General features: G+C 50.0%; 1 protein-coding gene across 1 annotated transcript in view; it reads right to left on the reverse strand.

Annotated features, from left to right (window-relative positions):
• The window catches only part of PPP1R13B (protein phosphatase 1 regulatory subunit 13B), a 63,859-nt gene that overhangs the window by 10,211 nt on the left and 29,698 nt on the right, over positions 1 to 23,950 (reverse strand). The window contains exons 3-8 of the mRNA XM_045823696.1: positions 21,130 to 21,249; positions 15,973 to 16,049; positions 6,495 to 6,596; positions 4,952 to 5,126; positions 4,050 to 4,246; positions 2,835 to 2,975 (exon numbers count right to left, since the gene is read on the reverse strand). Of these exons, the coding sequence (XP_045679652.1) occupies positions 2,835 to 2,975; positions 4,050 to 4,246; positions 4,952 to 5,126; positions 6,495 to 6,596; positions 15,973 to 16,049; positions 21,130 to 21,249 (812 nt within the window). The remainder of the gene's footprint in view (positions 1 to 2,834; positions 2,976 to 4,049; positions 4,247 to 4,951; positions 5,127 to 6,494; positions 6,597 to 15,972; positions 16,050 to 21,129; positions 21,250 to 23,950) is intronic.

The raw sequence follows: 23,950 nt of genomic DNA on the forward strand, positions 1-23,950 counted from the left end.
GCGAGGACGCCCGGCCACAGCCAGTGACACTGTCGCACAGCGGCCTCCACAGAATCAGAGTCCATCAGGGGATGCAACCAGAGAACCAGCGGGGAACTCCTCAGGGGTCCCTGGCTAGGTTCCCACGGGTCCCCCTGAGAAATCTTTGACCTCCTACATCTGTTTGCCACGTTCAGCACGCTCGAGCATGTCATTCTGGGGAGAGGGTCCATGCTTTGACAGCTGCTGAGAGGTGCCTGGGACCCATGGGCAGTGACAGATCTCTGCAGAAGCACCAGCCTCTTCAAGGAGAGGGCCCTGGAGGCACCAAGTGAAATGCACAAAGTAACATTCATCTAGTCGTTCGTGACGGCAATGGTTCCTTTTCTGAGTCGCTGTGGCTGGACGATGCACAGCATGCCCGACATTTGGACAAACACATCTAGACAGATGTTGCTGTGAGGATATTAATAAGTGAGATGAACATTTAAATCAACAGACTCTAAAGCAGACTGCCCTCCAATGATCTGGGTGGGCCGCATCCGATCAGTTGAGGGCCTTAGCAAAAAAAAAAAAAGCCTGATGTGCGTTCTCACCAATGTAAGAACAAGTCAAAAATAGCCCAGCCCCAGGTGGCTGGGTCGGTCGGAGGCCGGAGTGCCATGCTGTGCACTCAGTCAGGGTGCGAATGTTTCTCTCTCTCCCCACTCCTCTCTAAAATCAATAAACATCTCCTCAAGTGAGGATTAAAAAAAATAAGTAAACAATAAAAGCTCAACTTTTGCATAAAAAAACAGAAAGAGTGCGGCCCTCCGAGGCAGAGGAGCCCTGCCTGCAGACAGCCGCAGACTCCAGCTGCAGTGCCAGGGCCCTGGGCCTTCAGGCCGCCGCCGCCGCCTCAACCGCGCAGTCCGGCACCCTAGAATGAGTCCATCAGTCTCTTCCTCAGCACAAACACCCACTGGTTTTTTCTTTTTAATCCTCACCTGTGGCCATGCTTATTGATTTCAGAGAGAGCGGAAGGGGGGGAGAGAGAGAGAAACATCCATGTACAAGAGAAACAGTAGCTGGCTGCCCCTTGTGCACACTCCGACCAGGGACTGAACCCACAGCCCAGGCAAGTGCCCTGACTGGGAATTGATCCTGCGGCCTTTCAGTTTCTAGCACGACACTCCAACCAACTGAGCCACATTGGCCAGGGACGTCCACTGGTTCTGCTTCCACGGAGAGCCCGCCTGATGCACCAGAACAGAACGCTGTCCCGTAGGCAGGCACAGAGACTGGGCATGCGTCCTCTCGCGGCCTCTGTGCTGCTCCTTCGAGCTCAAGAGGAAAACCCTGACCTGTGATCCCAGAGTTCTGCAGATTCACCACTGACCTTCGAGCTCTTTGGTTAAAAAAACCCAGAGGTTTGTAAAAAGAGACTTTCCACCTGAGACCATTAATCACCACAGCCCCAGAACGGGCCGTTTCCTTCCTTCTCTAGCACCTCTCCACCCCACCCTACCAAAGGCCAGAAGCCTACGCCTCCCCCCCTAAGAACCGCCTTCACAGCAGCAGGAGCTGACAAGGACACTTGTCAAACCATGGAAGCCCACTTGCTGAGTGTGGACAGGAGACCTTGGGAGCCCTGTCCCAGCCAGCCAGGTGGCCCGCCCCAGGCTCCACCCCCAACAGCAGAGTGCCAACCCGCCCTGGCTCAGGCACCACTCCCCCCCCAGCCCTGAGCACCACCCATGGAGGAAAGGGGAGAACCACATCCAGCCAGAGCACACGGCAGCCCCCGATTAACCTCGCACAAGCTCTCCGCCCTGCACACGCACACAGAAGCACTGAGAGCAACAGCAAGACTCGGGACACCTGCTCGACAGCAGGGCTGGGCAAAGGGGCCACAGGCCTCAGACATGGGGTATTATACAGAAGTGACAAAAGAGATGAGGCAATGACCTGGAATGATACCTATGCTGTAGTTAAAAAAAAAGGCTAGGTTCAGAACAGTAAGAATGATGGAACTCCTACAATTCCATTTCAATTAAAAATTAAATACCTCCTGTCTGTATTAAGCAAAAGACTGGAACAATGAATAGCTATCATCCCTCAAAAATGAGCACAGGGTGGAAGGGACTTTCACATTTTTCTTTAAGTATCTCCATACTGTTTTAACTTTTTTTCAATGAGTATTTATTACCTTTGAAATTCAAAGTACCAAATAAAGATTTTTTTAAAGTGCTAACCACTTTATATAGAATTCTGCTCAAAAGTTTACAAAGCCCACCCTGGCTGGTGTGGCTCAATGGACTGAGTGCTGGCCTGGGAACTAAAGGGTTGCCAGTTCAATTCCCGGTCAGGGCACATGCCTGGGCTATGGGCCAGGTTCCCAGTAGGGGGCACATGAGAGGCAACCACGCATTGTTGTTTCTCTCCCTGTCTTTCTACCTTCCTTCCCCTCTTTAAAAATAAATAAATAAAATCTTTGAGTTTACAAAGCCCTTCTACCTGGGTTCTCACTAAGAAACCTCACACTGATTCCTGGGCAGGTAAGACAAATCAGTTTACAGCAAGGACACGAGGCCATACAAGGTCAAGGAATTTGCCCCTGTGACCCAGCTTAAAATGGCTTAAAATGGCAGAGTGCTGTGGCTGCCCATGGGGGAGGCCCCGACTCCAGACGGCAGAAGACAAACGCCCAAGAGCACTGTCTTCTGCTGCTGCTCTTCTGGGTTAGGGCCAGTTTACGTTCTGTCATCTGGGCGGACGGGGACAATGCCACTGCAGTGAAGACGCACACTTGTGCACCTCGGGGTTGAACCGACTGCGGGAGCTCATCTCACAGAAACACTCCCCCGGCCACGTGCCTGGATTTTCTTCCCGTAGAGACGCTCGCGCAGCTCGCTGATGCGCTTGTCCATCATGGCCACCTCCATGTTGCGCTTATTTAAAAGTTCCTTCTGCTGCTGCAGTTTTGAATTCTGTTCCTGGTTAAGCTGGTTACGAATCTACAAAACAGAAAATACAACTTTTGTGATTTGCATTAATTACAGTCAAATTCTCGTTGCCAGGGAAACACTGAAAAAAAGAAGAAAGAACTGAGCTCTCACACACGTTTGCACACACCCACTGTGGACGTTTACGGGTGCAGCACGGATGGAACCCAAACACGTTTCTGATGGAACCAAAAGAGGGTGCGCGTTTGCAAACCATGTCCTCTTCTGGGCGTACGGAGTGACGGGCACTGATGACTGTGGGCCCATGACCGTAGCCCTGGGGAGCGGACTCAGATGAGGTCGTGAGGATGGGGCCCCGTGGCGGGGTTCTTCCTGTGAGCGTCCTTATTAGAGGAGGAAGCGAGACCAGAGCTGTGAGGCACAGTGAGAAGGTGGCCGTCTACAAGCCAGGAAGCAGACCCCCTGGAACTGAGCCTGCCAGCTCCATGATCTTGACCGCCAGCCTGCAGAGCTGGGGGAGCTGAGGGTCCGAGGGGAGCCCCCGTCTGCAGGGCTCTGTCACGGAAGCTCCTGCCCGGCCAAGGGCTTACCAACAGGCACCTGTCTCATCGAAGCGGTTTGCACAGACACCTTAAATATCACCCGAAGCTTAACTCTTTACTAGCTCACTACGTTGCCAATCCAATTCTGGGTCGACTCTCTGTATGGCAAACGCTCAGTAAATAGGCCAGGCACAAAGAACCCCACGGGGCACGAGCCCGCACACTAGCAATGTCCAGAGAGCCGATCTGCAGACTCGGAACGAGATCTGTGATTGCTTAGGGGCCCTGGGTGGGGTCCGAGGGGACGGCTAAGAGATGCAGGCTTTATTTGGGGGCGATGAGATGTTCTAAAATTGACCGTAGTGGTAGATGGGGAACTCTGGGAAGACACTAAAACCACTAACTTGTACTTTATGTGGGTAAACTGCATGCTGTGTGACTTGTATCTCAAAGCTATTTTAGAAATTCCTTTGTACCGAATACGTTGGCGCCACTGTTGCATTTGAGTCCATCAGCCTGTCTCCAGCCCTGGTTCCCAGGCCCACCAGGAAACAGCGTGGAGGCCGGGCCCAGCCCAAGTTACCTGCAGCTCCTGGTACAGCCTCTTTAACTCCACAGCCGCCGGCCCCGCCAGCTTGCCATTGTAGGGCTGGAACCCGTTCAGCTTTCCCTTCTTCAGGTCCTCCAGCTGCTGGCTGAGCTGGTCGACTCGCAGAATTGCCGTCTGCACCTCCTGCTTCTTCTCCTGGAACATGGCGCTGAATCTCTCTATCTCAGCAGCTGCAATACCCCACACCAAGAGAGAAGGCCACCTCACTCCGCTGGCATTTCTTTGTCACGGAGTTGTTTATTTTGGGGGTGATGTCTTTTTCATGGCCACACATCTAGCTCCGCTCAAGCATCATCATCCCCGCCAGGCTAGCATGTGAGGAAGACTGTGATGTGCACGATCCTAAACTCGGGAGCATGTGGCAAACAATCATGTTTGCACTCACGAGTGAGTCTTCTTCAACCAGGGCAATCGGTCCCAGAGCAGGCTGGGTCAAGCCACTTGGGAGTCTCACTGCACCAAGAGACCGGGCTCTGTCACCACCGTCACACCAAGCAGGCACTGACTGGGTCCACAACAAAGGTAAAAAGGGAGCACCTGCATGGCCTATCTCAACCACAGACCACTTCCGGGCTGCTGCATCACGACAGCCCGCACGACGGGGTGGGCCGTGACGCCCAGGACGGCCGTCACAGCCGTGGCCAGGCCTCCTCCTGCCACACGGCTGGGGGACCTGCAGCGACCAGCGGCCCCAACCCAGCCCCCCAGCCCGCGCAGGGGACGGACCCAGCCTCCGGGCGCTTCCTACGCCAGATCTGACCCTACGCCAGATCTGGTGCACGCCTGGAGCACGCCTGGTACACGCCCGGAGGCTGGGCTCCGTGCCGCCTCTCCGCGCCCGGCGCGCGTGGGTGCGGGCGGACTGCGGCACTCACACAGGCTGCCGTTCATGAGCTTGCTGTAGTCCACCTGCCCTCTCATGGCACGGATCTTCTTCAGTTTATTCTCCTGGGCCTCCACGCGCTCCTTCAGTTTCTGGAGCTTCTCGTTTTCAGAAACAGACTGCTGCTGATGGCGCTCCTGCTGCTTCAGGAAATGCAGACGCTGCTCCTGACGAAAGAGGGAAACAGCTCACTTTGAAAACTGAAGTGGACCGCCCTGGCTGGTGTGGCTCAATGGACTGAGTGACGGCCTGGGAACCAAAGGGTCCCCGGTTTGATTCCCCATCAGGGCATGTGCCTGGGTTGTGAGCCAAGTCGTGCCCCCAGTAGGGGGCGCAAGAGAGACAACCACACACTGATGTTTCTCTCCCTCTCTCCCTCCCTCCCTTCCCGTCTAAAATAAATAAAATCTTTCCAAAAAAAAAAAAAGCTACAGATTTCCCTTATATGTGGAATATAAAAAATAAATGAACAAACTTGACAGAAAGAAACTCATAGATACAGAGAACAGACTGATGGCTGCCAGGTTAAGAGGGAATAGGGGGCTGGTGGAAAGGGGAAGAGGTTAAGAAGCACAAATTGCCAGTGATAAAAGCAGACACAGGGATGCAAAGCACAGCACAGGGAATACAGTCAGCAGTACTGCAATAACTATGGGGCCAGGTGGGCACCACGCTTCTTGGGGAGACCACTTCGTAGGGTGTACATGGTGCACACCAGGAACTAGCGTCATATTGCACGTCAATGGCAATTGGAAAATAAAAAAAGAAATTAAAAAAAATCTCTCTAAAGAGAAGTCAGTGAGAGCCCAGCAGTGACGTTCACATGCTCTCATTACAGCGGCTTCAGGGCGGTTCAGGTCATCACAGCCTGGAGTCATTTCCAGAAGGCGTGGGTGATGAGATGACTTGTTATATTTAATCCTTGACGACACCACGGTTTAGGGAGATTTTAAATCCTGCAGTTGCTGAGATTCAACAACAGATGCAGAACTCGTCCGCAGCGTGAGCGCTAACTACGCCCCACCATAACACCCCAGACCAGGGCCCTGCCAGGCGGCATCAAGGGGAGCCTGATGACTCAGCACCACCGGCTCTGGGGCCTGCAACTGGCGTCTTCAGCGTGGACGGCTGGCTTCCTCGTGGACACGAAGGGACCGACACCACCAGCCAAAGACCCCCACAGAGAAAAGGAGATGGCAGGAAAAACGTCCTTTCTGCACCTTCTATCTACGTGGAGCTAAGGCCGACCACTTCCTGGTGTGTGTGTGTGTGTGTGTGTGTGTGTGTGTGTGTGTGTGTGTGCACGCACACGCAGATGGGAGGCAGAGGTCCCTGCTCTGACACCACCCCACTTCAGGAGTGGCAGCACACTTCACGGCTACTATTTTGAAGGGGATGACGGGGACGTGGTGCTTCAGACTCCCGGGGCGTGGGTGTACTGACAAGTGTCACCCGAGAATGCACTCACCCCAACCTAAAGTAATGGTTGAAGAACTCACTTTCTGAACGCTTCTCCACTCTGCTTTTAAACTTACCTTGGCAACCAACATCTGCTGCTGATTCTCAATCTGCTGTTGCTGCCTGGCTGCCATATCCTGGAGCTCCGAGAGGGTCAGCTCAACACGCGGATGCCCAACCTGCAGGGGCGAGATCACACGCGGGCTGGGGGCCCTCGTCTGCATACCCGACCTCCCCGACCCGAGTGCCCATGGGAAGGTCTTGAACAGGTTCCCGGGGCCGTGGTGGGGTCTCTCAGTTGGTCAGGGCCTCGTCCCAACACGCCAAGGTTGTGGGTTTGACCCTTAGTCAGGACACATACGAGAATGAAGCAACACATGTGTAAGTAAGTGGAACAACAAATGTATGTGTTCTATTTCCCCTTTCCTCTCTCTCTCAAATCAAAAAATAAAAAAGTGAAATAAATAGGCTCCCTAGAAGTCAGGAGAGTACATATTAGTCTGTTTTCTCCTGAGAACTTTCCTAAGTGTTGAGTGATTTTATTCAATATAAGTAACAGTTTTGCTGATGGACCAGACCCCACATTTCCTAAGAGGCCCGGCACCGTGCAAAGCTCTGCAAACGTATGCTGAGGTGACAGCCCTCTTCGCGCTGGCTGGCTGGCAGCTGCGCCAGAGAAACTGGGACGTCAAGTGTTCAAGGGCACATGGATCTCAGGATGGGTGTTACGCCACTCCACCTCGTCTCGGGAAACTGGACATACAAAGACTATAAAACACAAATGCCTCGTTCACACACACACACACACACACACACACACACACACACACGGCCCACGCCGAGGACGCGCCCACGGCTGGCAGAACTGCACACAGAACACGCACACAGCTCGGTAATGGCCAGAGGAGCGGTAACAGGGGGAAGTGGGCAGCACCCCCATTCTCTGTGGATGACAGCAAAGTGGAGCATTTTCACTGTGCGCTTTTTGTGCTTTGTACAGAACTACGTGCTGTCCGTTCACGAACTTATGTAGGCCTCATGATAACACTGCCGGGTGGGTGCTATTACACCCCCACCCCACAGAGGAGAAACCGAGCACGGAAGCTCAGACGGGCTGCCAGTCAGACAGCTCACGCAGCAGAGCAGCACGCAGAGTCCCTGCCCTGGGCCACCACATATGCGCACTCTGCACTATGCACGCCCTGCACACACGCACTACTGCGCTAACGTGTTTACACTTGTGTCACGTCTTCCGAACAGACCTGCGTGTGGCAGGGGAAGGGACCTGCCAAGGGCCCGGAGCCGAGCACAGGAGCAGACTCCAGCTCTGGTCAGGCCTGTGCACCTCCGCCCCCTCCTGTGCCGCTCCCCGCGCGGGCGCTCGGTCCCTCGGCTCTCGGCTCCCTACACCTGGGAGTGTCTGTGCTCGCACTTCCCGCCACCCCCACCCCCGCCCTCCTGTACTCCGGACAGAGGTCCCACCCTGCCCCCCGACTCCAGTCTCCCCCAGACTTGACAGTGTTCGAGTGCACGCCTGACTCTTGGAAAATGGAATCAGACTTTGTTTGACAGTCTTAACGGACACCCCCACTCTGTGTGCCTAAGATCCTGAGCAAGCAATATGGACCGAGTATTGTAAACAGCCAAGTTACAGAAACTTTCATTTGAAAGAAATTTGTTTACTCTACAAAACAATGCCAGGCAGAACCACCAGAAACTCCCACAATTTCTGTCTTTATGCTTATAATAAAGGGTTGCTAATTTCCACTTGAGATGTTCCAATCACAATGAAAGGTATTTTTTGGAACCTTCAGAATGGCTACTACTTAAAAACTATGTCCACTCAACAAATCTTTCGATTTACATTAATTTCATAGTGGTACACATAAAGAATATCTGTTTGGTCCCCCCTTCCCACCAATGGCCGAATAACCATGTAGAGAGGACAGAGATCTCGCTCTTCGGCAGTCGGACACGGACGTCTGTGAGTGAGACAGAGCTCTCTGTGTGTGCTGTGTCATCTGCACATTTTCTCAGGATGAAACTAAGATACACCACGCTGTCCTAAGTAACTTCGGTATTATACCTTACATATGTAATAAAATTTCATTTGCAAGTAGATCTGACACACCGAAAACTGTACAAATCATAGTGTACAGCTCAATGAATTATCTCCAAGTAAACACACCTGTGTAATTTAATTGTATTTTAAGTGGCTTATAAAAACACAAGCAACCATAAACTATTAAGTCAACAAATATGCAACATGTCAGTACATATTCCCGTAATTGTTCAATGTGAAAATGTAGCAAAAAGCAGCACCTTCTCAGAGTTTAAGTAAACAAAACACTTGTGCAAATCCGACCCTCTGACCACGGGCCTATCATGCATTCTCTTCATGGAGACCCACCCCCACATCAACACCTTAGACTCTCAACACGACCCAAAAAAGTCCGAACAAACAGATGACTAAATTCCTTGCTCATTGCTTTTCATTGCATCTAATAAGAAAAAATCAAGTCCTGCTCCCTCGGGCACATCGAGGTCCCTCATTATAGGAGAGTCACCTGATGAGTTCAAGTCCAGGTCACAGGGAGAACAAGCCACTTCCAGGACGAGCGAATTAGGAATTAGTAGAGAAGTTCTCTTGGCGACAGCCGGCAGGCCCGTGCAAACACTTCTCCAGCCACCGCGGGCTCTGACATCCCTCCTGCGGGGGGCTCAGGGCTCCTTCTCAGGCCAGTGTTCTTGACCTCTGGGTCCCAGGGAGAGGCCTGCTGCCCTCCAGCCTAACCCCGAGAGCACCCAGGTCTCCGTGACAAACGGCCCACCCAACTCCAGGTCTTACCAGCTCCCCGCCTTCCGGACAGAGAAAACAGAAGACCCCTGCCCACACAGTAATCGCTTCTCTGGTCACATCGCCCCCTTCTTTCTGCACACGTCCACACACCTACTTGAAGAAACAGTAAGAGACTCTATACCTCTAACCCTCTAACACGCAACACTTTCACATGCAAAATATCAATACTAACCTAACAGAAAACTTACACGTCAGGGGCTCTCTAGCTAATGAGACTTCCAGACTCCGCCGGTCCCAGCTCACCTGGCAGGCACAGCACCTGGCCACAGCCTCCGACCAATGACCATAATCCACGAGTGCTGAATGGATTTACAAGGGACCCAGTGCTTCCTTATCTTCCCACCACGCCCAACCACACTCCCTGGGTAGCAGCATCTCTTCCAGCTCAGTGCAGCCACTGCCCCAGGTGAGACAGGAAACATCCCCGTCCTGCCAGAAAGTGCTCTGCTGTGCTCGCCCCTCCCCCAACCACTGGCCCCTCGTCTGGGATTTCACGCCGAAGGGACCCTGCAGAGCGGACTTCCCTGTGTCTGGCTGCTTTCACGGCACCAGCATTCCCTCCTTCCTACTGCTGAGCAGTGCTCGGGGGTGCAGGCAGACACATGTTGTTTATCCATTCCTCTGCTGAGGGCATCTGGGTGGTTTCCACTTTTCAGCTGAGGAATAAAGCACCTTGAACATTCACGTACCAAGAGTCACGTGGACAAACGTCTGGTTTCTCTAGGGTGGTCCACGGGGGAACAGGCGGCCGTGCGGCAGGGGCACGGAGACGGCCAGACGGTGTGCCGACGGGGCCAGGCCTCTCACACTCCCAGAAGCAACGTGACAGTCCCGGCTTCTCCACATCACTGCCAAGACTCGCTCAAACTTTGGTCATCCTCTTTTTAAATAAAATGTTAACCTCTTGGCAAAGAAAGCATTCCATATAAATGGTATTTTGATAAGTAATGAAAAAAAGTAAGCATAAAAATTAAGCTACCAATCCCACATGCACTTTGGGTAGGTTTCAATGCATAAGCTAAGCCCACGATTTGCCAACAGTTAGAAATAAAAAGGAAGCTTATTTCCCAGGCTAATGTCTCATTTGCACTAATGACGTGCATGAGTCACAAGGCTATGAAAATACAGCATGTGTGAAATACAGGTTATTTCCAAAAAATGGATCAGAGACCTCGATGTAAGAGCTAAACTGATAAAGCTCTTAGAAGAAAGTCGGAGGCAAGACCAGCTGACCCTGGCAGCTCACTGGACGCACAGGACTAAACCAGAAGGTGACTCAGGTTTGGGCCTGGCTGGCTGAGGGAACAGGGGACCGTGTCTCCAGAACCTCTGAGAGAGACGGGGTTCCCTGAGACGACTGTGCTGGCAGGCCTGGCCTTGGCTGCCCCCGGGACTTCTGTCTGGGAGGGCTCCCACTGTTCCCTAAACTGTTCCGAGTGGCCCACTGCACCCGGACTGTCTGCGCAAATAACACGCCATGTGAAGCACCTGCTTTCCTTCTGGGAGTCTGGAATTCTGGTACTTCCTAGGTAGAAGCTGCCTACACGAGCAGCTCCCAGCAGACACCATGGGCACTGGGCCTCCAACGAGCCTCCCTGGTGACACTGTCTCACAGGTGCCGTCACCGTGTGTTGCTGGAGGAAATAAGTGTCCCATGCAGCTCCACGGGGAGCGGACCCCAGGAGCCTGGGCCCCCGGTCCCGGGGACCTCGCCCCGGCCTTCTCCAGCGCTCATCGTGCTCTGTGTCCTCCCGCTGGAGGAAGTCACAGCCAGAGGACAACCAACCCTGCGTCCGTCCAGTCCTCCTAGTCAGCCAGCGACACTGGGGTGGTCTCGGACACCCCGACACAGGCACATGCAGTCAGAATCAGTCAGTTTGCCTTCACGGCACAAAGCCCCACCAGATCCTCACCACTCTACGGGACAAGTAAGTTTTGAACGTGTATGACGTGTGCGTGTGGCCTGGGGTTCCCAAACCCAGCAGGGAAAGAGTCCTAGGGAGAACATTCCGGACCCACCCCAGCCTTCTGTGGGGGCCTGGGCATTTACCTCCTGGACAGCTGACTCACTGACCTGCGGTTTTCAGAGAACAGGGCTTCCCCAGCCTCTCGGCTCAGCGGCCACACACAGGCATGAGTCACCGCAGCGCAGCCCACACACCCAGCCCTGCAGCTGCGGCTCGCCCGCTCCTGGCTGCTGCCCGCCCACCAGGCTGCAAGGTTCCAGGCACCATTACTCTGCCACCAGGGCACGCTCAAAACCATTTTTGGAGAAAGAAGTTCTTAATACCTTATTAGCTTTAAAATTGCACAAAAAAGTGTTTTTTGACAATGAAGTGCTTTACAAAAGTAATGTACTATTAGGCTTAAAAGGCAGGTGCGTGTGCCATAAAGTGCAGTAACATCTTTGATGTGATGCTTCCAGCACGAAGTCATGCCTCTGGACGAGCTCTCCACCTGCCTCTGATTACAAGTCACACGAAGGCTACGCACAGGTTTACTTCTGGCATCTTGGAACATAAACGCCGCCTCCACTTGAACGAGAAACAACGCCACCAGGAAGACAAGACCACAGGCCCGTCGGCTCAGACCTCAGTCAGAGCTCTCCGTGTCACCCTGGAGCCCTCTCCCCCAGGCCCCTTCCCTTTACCACGTGTGTTATCACGTGTGTGCACACCCCTCAACATGAAACCTCCTCGGTGTGCTCATTTCACCTTCCTTGGAGTTCAGGTCCTGGGAAGCCCTGTAGCTCAAAAGAATCGGCCACATTCAGCGGGACAGGTGAGTTCGGATGCTTGTGGCACTGTGTGCGTGTGGCCTGGGGTTCCCAACCTGGGGTTCCCACACTTGACAGGGCAAGGGAGCCTATGGGGGAACGCCAGACCAAATGACCCAAGTCCCAACAACAGCCTCTGGGTCTTTCTATCACAAGACTTTCTGAAGCAGATACACCCGGCAGAACCCCACACCCACAGAGGCTCTGGATCTGGAGTGGACAAGTTTGTCCGATGGCAGGAGAAGAGGACTTGAGGAATGACCCTAAGAACCTGGAGGGTGGAAGAGAATTCATAACCTTGACACTGGCAACAGTTCTCCTGAGTGGCACAAGGATCAGGACACCGGAACCAGAGAAAAGGAAATAGAGCCTAGCGTGTCACTTGGCTCTGCAGTAGATAGCTGCAAAATCTAAAGTAATAAACACGATTACACAGTTTAAACTTTACAGCCAACCTACAGACAAAGTACAAAAGGCTTAATTATAGTGAGATAACAGTGCACACACATCACCAGCCCTGGCAACACAGAAGTACGGCTGAAAGAGCTGAGGGGTGGGGAGGTGGGGGCGGGGTGCTGTTTAATATACGCATCTGAGAGGGAGGAAGATCCAGAGATATGGTTTAATGTTGGTAGAACAGAGAAACAGAGATTTAAGTATATCATTAAAGTCCCAATGGTACCCAATAAAGTAACTAAAATAGCACCTCAATACCAGTAAGCTGGGAAGTGGAGAGGCAATGCAGCTGGGTCAGCTTCCTAGGCCCCCACACTCCAGACCGGGGTTCTCTGCCAGTGTCTGGCTGTGCCACGCACTGAACTAAGGAAGAAGACTGCATACCTAGGTGGTGGCAGAACCGGAAAAGAAACTAATTTTCTAGCTTTAAAATTATTTGGCAAGTTACTACTAAAATTCCCAGGCCATGTTGAAAAATTTCCTTCCTGCTCTTTCTTTTAACACACACCAGCATTCCTTAAAGAGAACCCCTCCTACGTCCTCACCTGCACCCAGCGCTGGCCCTGTCTCCAGCGTGACACCTGTGACAGACGGAGCGCTCCCCCTGCACACAGCTGTGAAGAGGGCATCCGCCCTCTGGCCAGGCGTCTTTCCAAGTCGGACAGAAAGGTCAAGACACCAGCACGGGAGACACAGAGCCTGTCTGCCCGCTCACCGCAGCCTAGAAGCCGAGTCCCCCAGCTGCCAGGGGACGGGCTAGGGCCACACGCATGGAGGTGCCAGGCCGCTGCTCCAGGCCGCACTGGAGGGCATGGCTCTGCGGGACGCGACCCAACGTGCAGACTGAGTGTGCACCGGTGAGCCCACTCAGTGACTGCCTCTTCATGACTTCACAAAAATTTTGAAATAGTCAACAGAAATGATAATTTCTAGTAAAAAATAATTCTTTAAAAATAAAATGTAACCAAAACTAGTACTTATAAAAAGCATTTAAATAATTTCAACATAATTTGACTTGCAGCCAGGATGGAGGCATAAGTAGATACACTGTGCCTCCTCGCACAACCAAAGGAAGGACAACAAATTTAAAAACCAAAACAACCAGAAATTCCAGAAAATTGAACTATGCAACTCCAACAACCAAGGAGTTAAACAAGAAACACTCATCCAGACGGGTAGGAGGGGCTGGAAAGGGAAGTAGGGGGTGGGGGAGTAAGGGGGGCCAGGACTCACGACAAGGTGGCAGCTGGCGGGCAGTCCCACATTTGTGTGCAGATGAACCAGGAGGAACAACTGGGGAGCAAGACAGACCACTCAACCCAGGGTTCCAGTGCAGGGATATAAAGCCTCAGAACCTCTTGCTGTAAAGACCTGTGGGGGTTGCAGTGGCGAGAAAACTTCTAGCATCACAGGAGAGTTCGCTGGAGAGAGCCACGAGGTCCTAGAACATACACAGACCCGCCCATGGGGGAATCCGCACCAGAAGAGCCCAATTTGCTTCTGGGTCGTGGTGCCAGGTGACTGAAAGGTGGCTGAGAGCCAAGCAAACAGGACTGTTTCCCCTCAGACCCTCCCCCACATACAGCACCACAACGCAGCAACATCAGTTGTTCTGCGAATACCTAAGGCTCCACCCTTCACAACGTAACAGGTGCGCTGAGAGAAATAAATATGGCCCAAATGAAAGAACAAAACTCAGAAAAAGAGCTAAGCAACAAGGAGACAGCCAACCTATTAGATGTAGTGTTCAAAACACTGGTAATCAGGATGCTCACAGAAATGACTAAGTACAGATGCAAAACAGAGGAAGAAGTGAAGGCTATGAAAAGTGATATAAAGGAAAATATAGGGAACCAACAGTGATGGGAAGGAAACTGGGACTCAAATCAATGGTTTGGAACAGAAGAAACAAACAAACATTCAACCAGAACAGAATGAAGAAACAAGAATTCAAAAAGTGAGGACAGGCTTAGGAATCTCTAAGACTAAATGTTTCAACATCCAAATCATAGGGGTGCCAAAAGGAGAAGAGGAAGAGCAAGAAATTGAAAACTTACTTGAAAAAATAATGGAAGAAAACTTTCCCAATCTGGCAAAGGAAATAGACTTCCAGGAAGTCCAGGAAGCTCAGAGAGTCCCAAAAAAGTTGGACCCAAGGAGGAACACATTAAGGCACATCATAATTATATTACCCAAGATGAAAGATAAGGAGAGAATGTTTTTTAATATATTTTTTTGATTATGCTATTACAGTTGTCCCATTTTCCCCTTTCACTCCCCTCCACCCTGTACCCCCTCTCCCACCCATATCCCCCTCTTCAGTCATGTCCATGTGTCATACTTATAAGTTCTTTAGTTTCTAGATTTCCCATACTATCCTTACCCTCCCCCTATCTATTTTCAAGGAGAATCTTTTTTTTTAAGATTTGATTTATTTTTAGAGAGAGGGGAAGGGAGGGAGAAAAAGAGGGAGAGAAACATCACTTGCCTCTTGAGCACTCCCTACTGGGGACAGCAACCCAGGAATGTGCCCTGACTGGGAATCAAACCTACAACCCGAGAATCTTAAAAGCAGCAAGAGGAAAGCAGACAGTTACCTACAAAGCAGTTCCCATGAGACTATCAGCTGATTTCTCAAAAGAAACCTTGCAGGCAAGAAGGGGCTGGAAAGAAGTATTCCAAGTCATGAAAGGCAAGGGCCTACATCCAAGATTACTCTATCCAGCAAAGCTATCATTTGTAATAGAAGGGCAGATAAAGTGCTTCCCAGACAAGGTGAAGTTAAAGGAGTTCATCATTACCAAGACCTTATAATATGAAATGTTAAAGGGACTTATCTAGGAAAAAGAAGATCAAAACTATGAATAGTAAAATGAAAACAAACACAACTATCAAATGAACATAAAAAACAAAAGCAAAACAAACAACTTGAACAGGAACAGAATCACAGAAATGGATATCACATGGAGGGTTATCAGGGGTAGCAGGGGAAGAATGGGAGAAAAGGTACAGGGAATAAGAAGTGTAATTTGTAGTACAAAATAGGCAGGGGCAGCTCTAGCTGGTGTGGCTCAGTGGACCGAGTACCCACCTGTGAACCAAGGGGTCAGTGGTTCAATTCCCAGTCAGGGCACCTGCCTGGGTTGTGGGCTAGGTGGGGGCAAGTTAGAGGCAACCACACATTGATGTTTCTCTCCCTCTGCATCCCCTCTCTCTAAAAATAAATAAATAAAATCTTTTAAAAAAAAGGGGAGGTCAAGCATAGTATAGGAAAAGGAGAAGCCAAAGTACTTACACTTACGACCCATGGACATGAACTAAGGGGGGGGGGTGAATGCTGATAGCAGGAGGGTGCAGCATAGAGGGGTGTAAAGGGGAGAAAAAAACGGGACAACTGTAATAGCATAATCAATAAAATATACTAAAATCTATAAAAATTCCAATATAATTCACTGTTGCTTACCCCATTTTCAGTACGTTTTTCTCCAGGTACATTTATTACATTTCTCTGGGTCCTTTGCTCTTGGGTCTGACGGCCACCTAAGGAAATGAGAAGACCAAAGTTACTAAAACACATACTAGAAAAACAATGTTCACCCATTTTTTCACTTAAATACTTACTGAACACAAGTATAAACCACCAGTATGAACAACTCAAGACTCAGTACAGTTGAAGAATGTTTCACAATTCATCTGTGTGTGTATATGTATATATAAAAAGTTATTTAAATAAATTTTTTCATCTAACATTCTATTTCAGAATCTTGAAATTGACATATCAATAAGTTTCTAACACTTAAAAATGGTCAAAATAGTAACTTTTATGTTGTGTATTTTACCACATGAAATTTGTTATTACAATTTTTCAAGGGTTTTTATGTGTTGGAAGACTAAAATAGAACTTGACATCCATAATGAAAAACCTGATGCACAAAAGTGATCCTCACTAGCATTTTTTTAAACAGGCTTCACATGAGCCCTGGCTGGTATGGCTTAGAGGACTGGGTGCTGGCCTGCGAACCCAGGGGACACTGGCTCGATTCCCAGTCTAGGGCGCATGCCTGGGTTGCAGGCCAGGTCCCCAGGGGGAGGCGTGTGGGGTGGGACCGCACAATGCTATTTCTCTCCCTCTCTTCCTCCCCTTTCTTCTCTAGAAATAAATAAAATCTTTAAAAAAATGGCTTCACATTAAACTAAAAAGTTCTCCGCATGTCCTGTCATGTTTTCACAAAAAGGTACCAGGTGGGTCTGTAGTCACAGGCATGCCTGTCATCAAGGGCCTGCGCCCCTCCTCTCGCCTCCCCAGCTTTTACGTGATGCCACTCTGAGAACTGTGGCGCTCACCCACGCCAGCTTCATTACCTGGAGCACAGGGCTTCCAGGGCCATGAGCCTAGTGCTGAAGACAGACAGACGCACACTGTTTCCATTTCCTTCCTAGTGCTTTGAAAAACCTTAAGAAGGAAGGTACCGTGGAAGTACTGCCTCCCCTTGAACCCTGCGTTCTCAGAGAGATGGTGCCCCCAAGGGGCACAGGCCGGTTCTTGGGAGACAGAACACCCATTCTTCGTACATCAGGTGAAGGCGTACACAGTGCGCAAGCAGGTATACAGTAAACTGGCAGCAGAAGATGGAGGGACAAGAACAGAATCCCCCAAAGACAGGGTCCCGGGGGGGCGGCGATATGGAAACAGGCAACCGATCGATGGTTCTCTTGCACATCGATATTTCACTCCCTTTTGTCCCTTCCCCTCCAAGAACAAATAAATAAAAGCTTTTTTAAAAGGATGTGCATAAGCACAGGCAGAGAAGCAGAGCAGAGGGCAGAGCGTCACAGGTGGGGACGCACTGGGAGTCAGGGCAGGAGCGTGACTACACAAGGAAGGTTGCGGTGCGAGAGCGAGAGAAGGAGCGACCCCCTCGCACCTGCCAGCAGGGCTGCCATCCACGGCTCAGCAAGTGCTGGCGAAGACGTGGGGAAAGGAGCCCCCGTGCATGGTTGCTGGGGATGCAGACCGGTGCGGCCACTACGCAAAGCAGTATGGAGTGTCCTCAGAAAATAAAAAATGGAACTGTCTTATGACCCAGCAATTTCCACTTCCGGGCATTTATCCAAAGAAATCCAAAACACTCATTTGAAAGAGTACAAGCACGCCTATGTTCACTGCAGTGTTATTTGCAGTAGCCGAGACCTGGAAACAACCTAGGTGTCCATCAGTAGATGAGCTGAAAAAGAAAAGGTGGTCCATGTGTACAGGGGAATATTACTCAGCCACAAAAAAAATGAAACCTTACCATTTGCAACAGCATGGGTGGACTTAGAGAGTATTATGCTAAGTAAAATAAGTCGGAGAAAAACAAATACCATGTGATTTCACTTACATGTGGAGTCTAAAGAACGAAATAAATGAACCAGAAATAAACCCCTCAGAAACAGACTCATAGACACGGAGAACAATCTGAAGGTTGCCAGATGGGAAGGGGGTTAGGGGGCTGGGTGAAAAAGATGGAAGGGATTAAGTAGTACAAATTACCAGTTACAAAAAATAGTCACAGCACAGGGAATATACTCAATAATATTGTAATCACCATATATGGTGCCAGGCGGGTACTAGGGAGATAGCTTCATAAATTACATACTTTCGTTATGACTCCAGACAGGTCTCTTAAGTATCCCTAACACTTCTAAACTTTATAAACTGAGATAAAAAAACCTTCCCCCACCCCCCACCACAGGGCATTAAGGGTTATGCCACACACTGTATCGATAAACAAAGTACAACTACGCACAGCCAGGGAAGGGAGGCCGCACACACTGGGAGAGCCCGGCAGGGGGTTCACACAAACTCCTGGCACAAGAGCAGCAGCACTTCAGGGCTGGCCAGTGAACCCCTGGCAGGAGGATCTGGTGCACAGGCAGGGAGGGCCCTTGTCAAAGGGGCACGTGGATGAGAGCTGGGCCTGGAGGCTTGGTCTCCTGACCCCGGGTGACCGGCAGCCAGCGGAATAAAAGCCAGAAGTGACAGTGCGCTGTAGACACACAGCACGGTAACAGCAATGGCAGCTGTGGAGATGACCTCAAAGGAGAGAGCAATTCATCTTAGGGGCAAAATGTTCTTTAATATAAAGTACAAATAAAGAGATAACTTGCCTAAAGAAATTTTTTACAGCCCTGGCTGGTGTGGCTCAGTGGATTGAGCGCCTGACTGTGAACCAAAGGGTCACCAGTTCAGCTCCCAGTCAGGGCACGTGCCTGGGTTGTGGGCCAGGTCCCCAGTAGGGGGTGCATGAGAGGCAACCTCACACTGATGTTTCTCTCCCTCTCTCTCTCCCTTCCCCTCTAAAAATAAAGAAAATCTTTATTTAAAAAACCTTTTTTACAGAAGAATATCCTTTTGCTGTTTATTTTTTTAAATACCAGAAGTAATCCACAATCACTGTTAAATAACAAATTAAGGGTCTCTTCACTGTACAGTGTATATGCTTTAGATAAAAAGATGCCCTTTTTTGTTTAAATTTTAATTCAAAAAGAGGCAGTATATTCCCATGGTTCAAAACGCAAAAGGCACAGACGCACAGTGCGCAGCTCTCCCTCCCTCCCTGGCCTGGCAGCCTCCCCCGCACTCCCACTGGTACCAGCTTCTCAGTCCCCAGAGACGCCGCAGCCACACACAGCCAATATGGACATACGCAGTTCCCCGTGTCCCTGCCACACGGAAGGCGGCGCGTGTGCATGCTGCTCCCCATGGTGCTCGTTCATGCGGTGTGCCTGGGAGATGGTCGGGGCGCAGAGCCTCTTCTCTGCGGCTGCAGAGCAGCCCACTGCTCGGCGCACCACGACCCGTCAGCCCGACGCCCCTGGTGGGCACGCAGGCCGCTCCTGTCAGAAATGCTCCGTGGGTAGCACTGAGAGCACCCCACCTTCTGTGTGTGTCGGCACAGCTGCAGGGTAAGCTCTCAAAAGTGAGCTTGCTGGGTGAAAGGTTTTGCGCGCTTGCAAGTGGAACAGATGTTACCAAAGTGCACTCTGCAAAAGCTGCCAACTGGCACTCCCACGGCCGTGTGGATGCGCGCCCGTCTCTCAGCCCCCTCGCAGACGCTGTGTTCTTAAACGCTCTGATCGTCGCCAGGGTGGCCAGTGGAACAGAGGGTCAGTGTCTTCTTTATTAGGAGTAAGGCTGAACATCTTTTCATATAATCTACGGCTACGGTTACTTCCTTTTCTGAGAACTGCGTATATATTTGTATAGGTCGTTTTTTTTACTGGTTCTTTTGTGTGTGTGTGGAGCGGAATTTTTAAGAGCCCTTTACAGTGGTACCTTGGTACTTGTGGTCAATTGGTTCCAGAACTTGTGTTGAGTGCCGAAACTGATGAGTACCAAATGATGAAGCGTTTTTCTCTTGTGGGGCAGCATTGTGACTAATGTAAGTTCTAGCAAGTGTCATGAGTCCCAAGCAAGCACTGAGTCTGGAAACTTTTTTTTCTCATCAAAATGCAATGACTACAGGGTTTGCTGAGTTCTGAAGCCAACAAGTACCGAAGTATAACTGTCCATGTGACAGAAATGAGCCCTTAGCTAATGTGCTGTAAATGCTGTTTCCCAGTTGATCATTTGTGTTTTGAAATTGCTTAGGGTGGTTATTGCTATGCACACAGTTTTGGGGTTGTTGGGGTTTTTTTTTAATAATTCAGTTTGTCTTATCTTTTATGGCTTACTTAGCATTACACTTAGAAAGGTCTTCTGTACCATAAAAATTTTTTTAAAAAGCCTATTTCCCAGAATTCTTCTAATCTTTTCATGGTTTTATTTATTCTTTTTTTTTTCTTCTTCTTCTTCTTCTTCTTCTTTTTCTTTTTTTTTAAATATAAGGCCCTGCCCTAGGCTCTGGGCTGGAGTTTTGCTTTGTCTTTTTTTTTAATTATTTTTTAGTTTTAAGATTTTATTTATTCATTTTTAGAGAGAGAGGAAGAGAAATATCAATGTGTGGTTGCCTCTCACACGTCCCATACTGGGGATCTGGTCCATAACCCAGGCACGTGCCCTGACTGGGAATCGAACTGGTGACCCTTTGGTTTACAGTCAGGCGCGCTCAATCCACTGAGCTACACCAGCCAGAACAGTTTTATTCATTCTTTAAAAATGTTTTTTTTGTTTATTGATTTGAGAGAGAGAGAGAAAACAGCATTGTTGTTCCAAGTATTTATGCATTCATTGGTCGACTCTTTTACGTGCCCTGACCGAGGACTGAACCCCCAACCACGGTGTATCAGGATGATGCTCTGACCAATGGAGCTACCCGGACAGAGCATGGCTGCATTTATTCTTACAGTCTAGACATATGACCCATCTGGTCGTTATTGAAAGCCATCCCTTTAAAGAGCAAGAGCCCTCCACACAGGTCTGAGTGCATTACTGAACAGACCACAGGCCTGAGGAGGGAGCGGGGGCCGGTGCCCAAGGAGCAGGAGGGCACTGTCAGCCGCAGTGATAGCGAGACACCAACTCTCCTGCTTACCGCTGTGAGTGAAGGGAGAAAGAGTGTCAATAATACTTATTCCTATTTTTTTAAATTAACTTTTACAGCAAAAATGAACACATGGGGGAAAAGCACTTGTCTACCTTGTTCACTGCTCTCAGTTGGGGAATCCTCATGGCGAAGAAAAAATTTCACTTCTTCCCTTCGTGGCCCCCACTTCTGCAGATGCTCGTACATCATATGATCGAAGGGTATGGGGCGCTCTAGAAGAAAAACACAACTCATTTCTTCAGAAACAAACCAACTACTTCCTACCAAAAGTAAAAACTAAAAGTGAATGTAAATAAATATACATGCTTACTAGAATTCGGGAATGCTACAAGCACAAATTCTAACTTGAATGAAGTGAAAGCAGGAGTATGACTGGGAAGTGACTCAGGCGACCACTAAGCACAGGAAGTAAACACAAACGCAACTGTCCGGCATTACACGGGAAACACCGACAAACGCCCTTCACAGCACTTCTCGGGAAGCGGTGAGCCTCCCCCTCTTCCAAGGGACCCATCAAATCCCTTGTTGCTCCCTGAAATGCGCACGTGGTAACAGCACGTGGAAAGGGAAAGGGCACACTTCCTGGCAATTCGGTGAGCCCGCACAAACACTTGAACGTGAACATTTGCAGCGGCATCATTCAGTGGCCAGAAAGGTCAGCCCTGATGTCCCTTAACTGAGGCATGAAGGAGTAAGATGTGGTGATCAGACAATGGCTGTCCCTCAGCCAAGCAGCAGGAACTAAGCACTAACACACTCTTACAGCACGCACGAAGCTCGAAAACGTTATTCTAGGTGAGAGAAGCTAGACAAGAGGGGCGCCAAGAGTGCGTGACCCCATGCCGGGGGGGGCACTAGAACAGCAAATACGTAAAGCCAGAAAGCAATCCAGTAGCCGCCTGGCTCTGGGGGAGGAGGGGACAGGGAGGTACAGAGACTGGTCATGGTTGCACAACACTGCGAGTGTCCTAAAAACCACTCAATTTACATTTCAAAACGGTGGTTTTTATCTTATATAAATTTTATCTCAAAGGGGAAAAAAAAAGGAAATCTTGAAATATTCCCTCTACCGCTTGTATTTGAAACTGAGGAAGGACCCCTGGCTGATATGGCTCAGTGGGATGGGCAATGTCCTGCAAACCGAAAGGTTGCCGGTTCAGTTCCCGGTCAGGGCACACACCTGGGTTGCAGGCCAGGTCCCAGGTTGGGGGAGTGCAAGAGACAACAATCAATGTTTCTCTCCCTCCCTTCCCTTTTCTCTAAAAATAAATAAATGAAATATTTTCAAAAATTAAAAAAAGAAAAAAGAAAGTGGGGAAGGATTATCAGCAAACCCTGAAGCTTCTAGAAAAGTCTGGGAGTGGCAGCGCAGAAGCAAACACTATCTTTTCTCCCTTCTGCTCACTCCGACACCTTGACCTTCCCGCAAGAGAAAGGACTCGGTGAGCTGCAGTCCTGTCACACGTTCTCGAGGTCCTGGGTGAGCCCAGGATTTCCATAAAAAAGAAGATCCTGTTGTTCGCAGACACGTGCACCCCATATGCTGCTGCCCTTTCCCCTTCCTGCAGGCGTAGGCAAGCTGGAGGGCACTTGAGGGCAAGGACAGAAATGGTCTCACTTCTGCTGAAAGTGACAGATGAATAGATAAAGAAGGTACGGTATATGTATACAATAGAATACTACTTGGCAATAAAAAAAGAAACAAATCCAACTATTTGTAACAACATGGATGGACCTAGAGGGTGTTATACTAAGTGAAATAAGTCAGATAAAGACAAACACCATACGATTTCACTTATATGTGGAATCTAAAAAACAAAATAAGTGAACAGAACAGAAGTAAGCTCATAGATACAGAGAACAAACTGAGGGTTGCCGGATGGGAGGGCTTAGGGGCTGGGTGAGGAAGGCGAAGGGACTGAGACAGCCAGTCACACAGTCAGTCCCAGGGACGCGAGGTTCGGTTCAGCGTGGGAATGTGGTCGGCGCCACTGTGATGACCACGTGGGAAGCCGGGCGGTGACCAGTCTGTAAGGAACGAAGTGTCTGATCACCATGTCACATGCTGAAAACTAGTATCATATTGTATGTCAACTATGACTAAAACAAATTGTGAGAAGCAGTCACGTCGGCAGTACCCGTCTAAAACTGGGACGAGACAGAGAAGACTGGCGCAGCCCTGTGCGAGGTAACACTCTAACAGGGAAGCTTTTCACCGCATAGTTAAAACGTGCTGGAAGAGCAGATCCTGACAGTTCCCACCACAAGAAAAAAAAACTCTGTACTATGTGGTGATAAACGTGAGCCGGACTTACAGTGGTGGTCATTTGGCAACACAGGCAAATATCGAACCATGCTGTGCACCTGAAACTAACATAATGTTGTCAATCCCACCTCAACGTTAAAAACGTAAAAGAAAAGTCCAAGTCAGATGTCACTGATTATCCCTGAGTGCCCTTAGACGTGTCCCTCCGGACGCTCACCCACTTCGTCACCACCTCAGACTCGGAGTGCTGCCGCAGGTCACTCCCTGACTCTCCCACGCCGGCCTGGCGGGCTGCACAGTCGCCTCCTGCTACGTAAAGGCTGCCCGCAGCCGAAGCCGCAGGCCTTGCGGGGGCCGGTCTGGTCTCTACCCTGCTGCTGCCCTCCCTCAACACTGTCTCAGGAGCACACACACCTTCTCTTGCCCTCCCTTCCCACTGCTCCCCTCGCTTAGTGTATCCTGTTCTATCTAAAGTCAGCCCCTCCTTTAAGAGTCCAAATTATCTGGCAGAATTTTCTGTGCTCACTAGCCATATTAGCCACACTGCCCAGCTAGCTGACAGTCCTTAAATGCAGCACCGGCACTTACTCTTCCCACTTCAGTAAGCACACATTTGTGGAGGGCCTACACTTTAAAGACTCTCATAC

Source organism: Phyllostomus hastatus, unplaced genomic scaffold (assembly GCF_019186645.2).
Source record: "Phyllostomus hastatus isolate PE091 unplaced genomic scaffold, TTU_PhHast_1.1 phas_scaffold_501, whole genome shotgun sequence".
Taxonomy (NCBI): domain Eukaryota; kingdom Metazoa; phylum Chordata; class Mammalia; order Chiroptera; family Phyllostomidae; genus Phyllostomus; species Phyllostomus hastatus.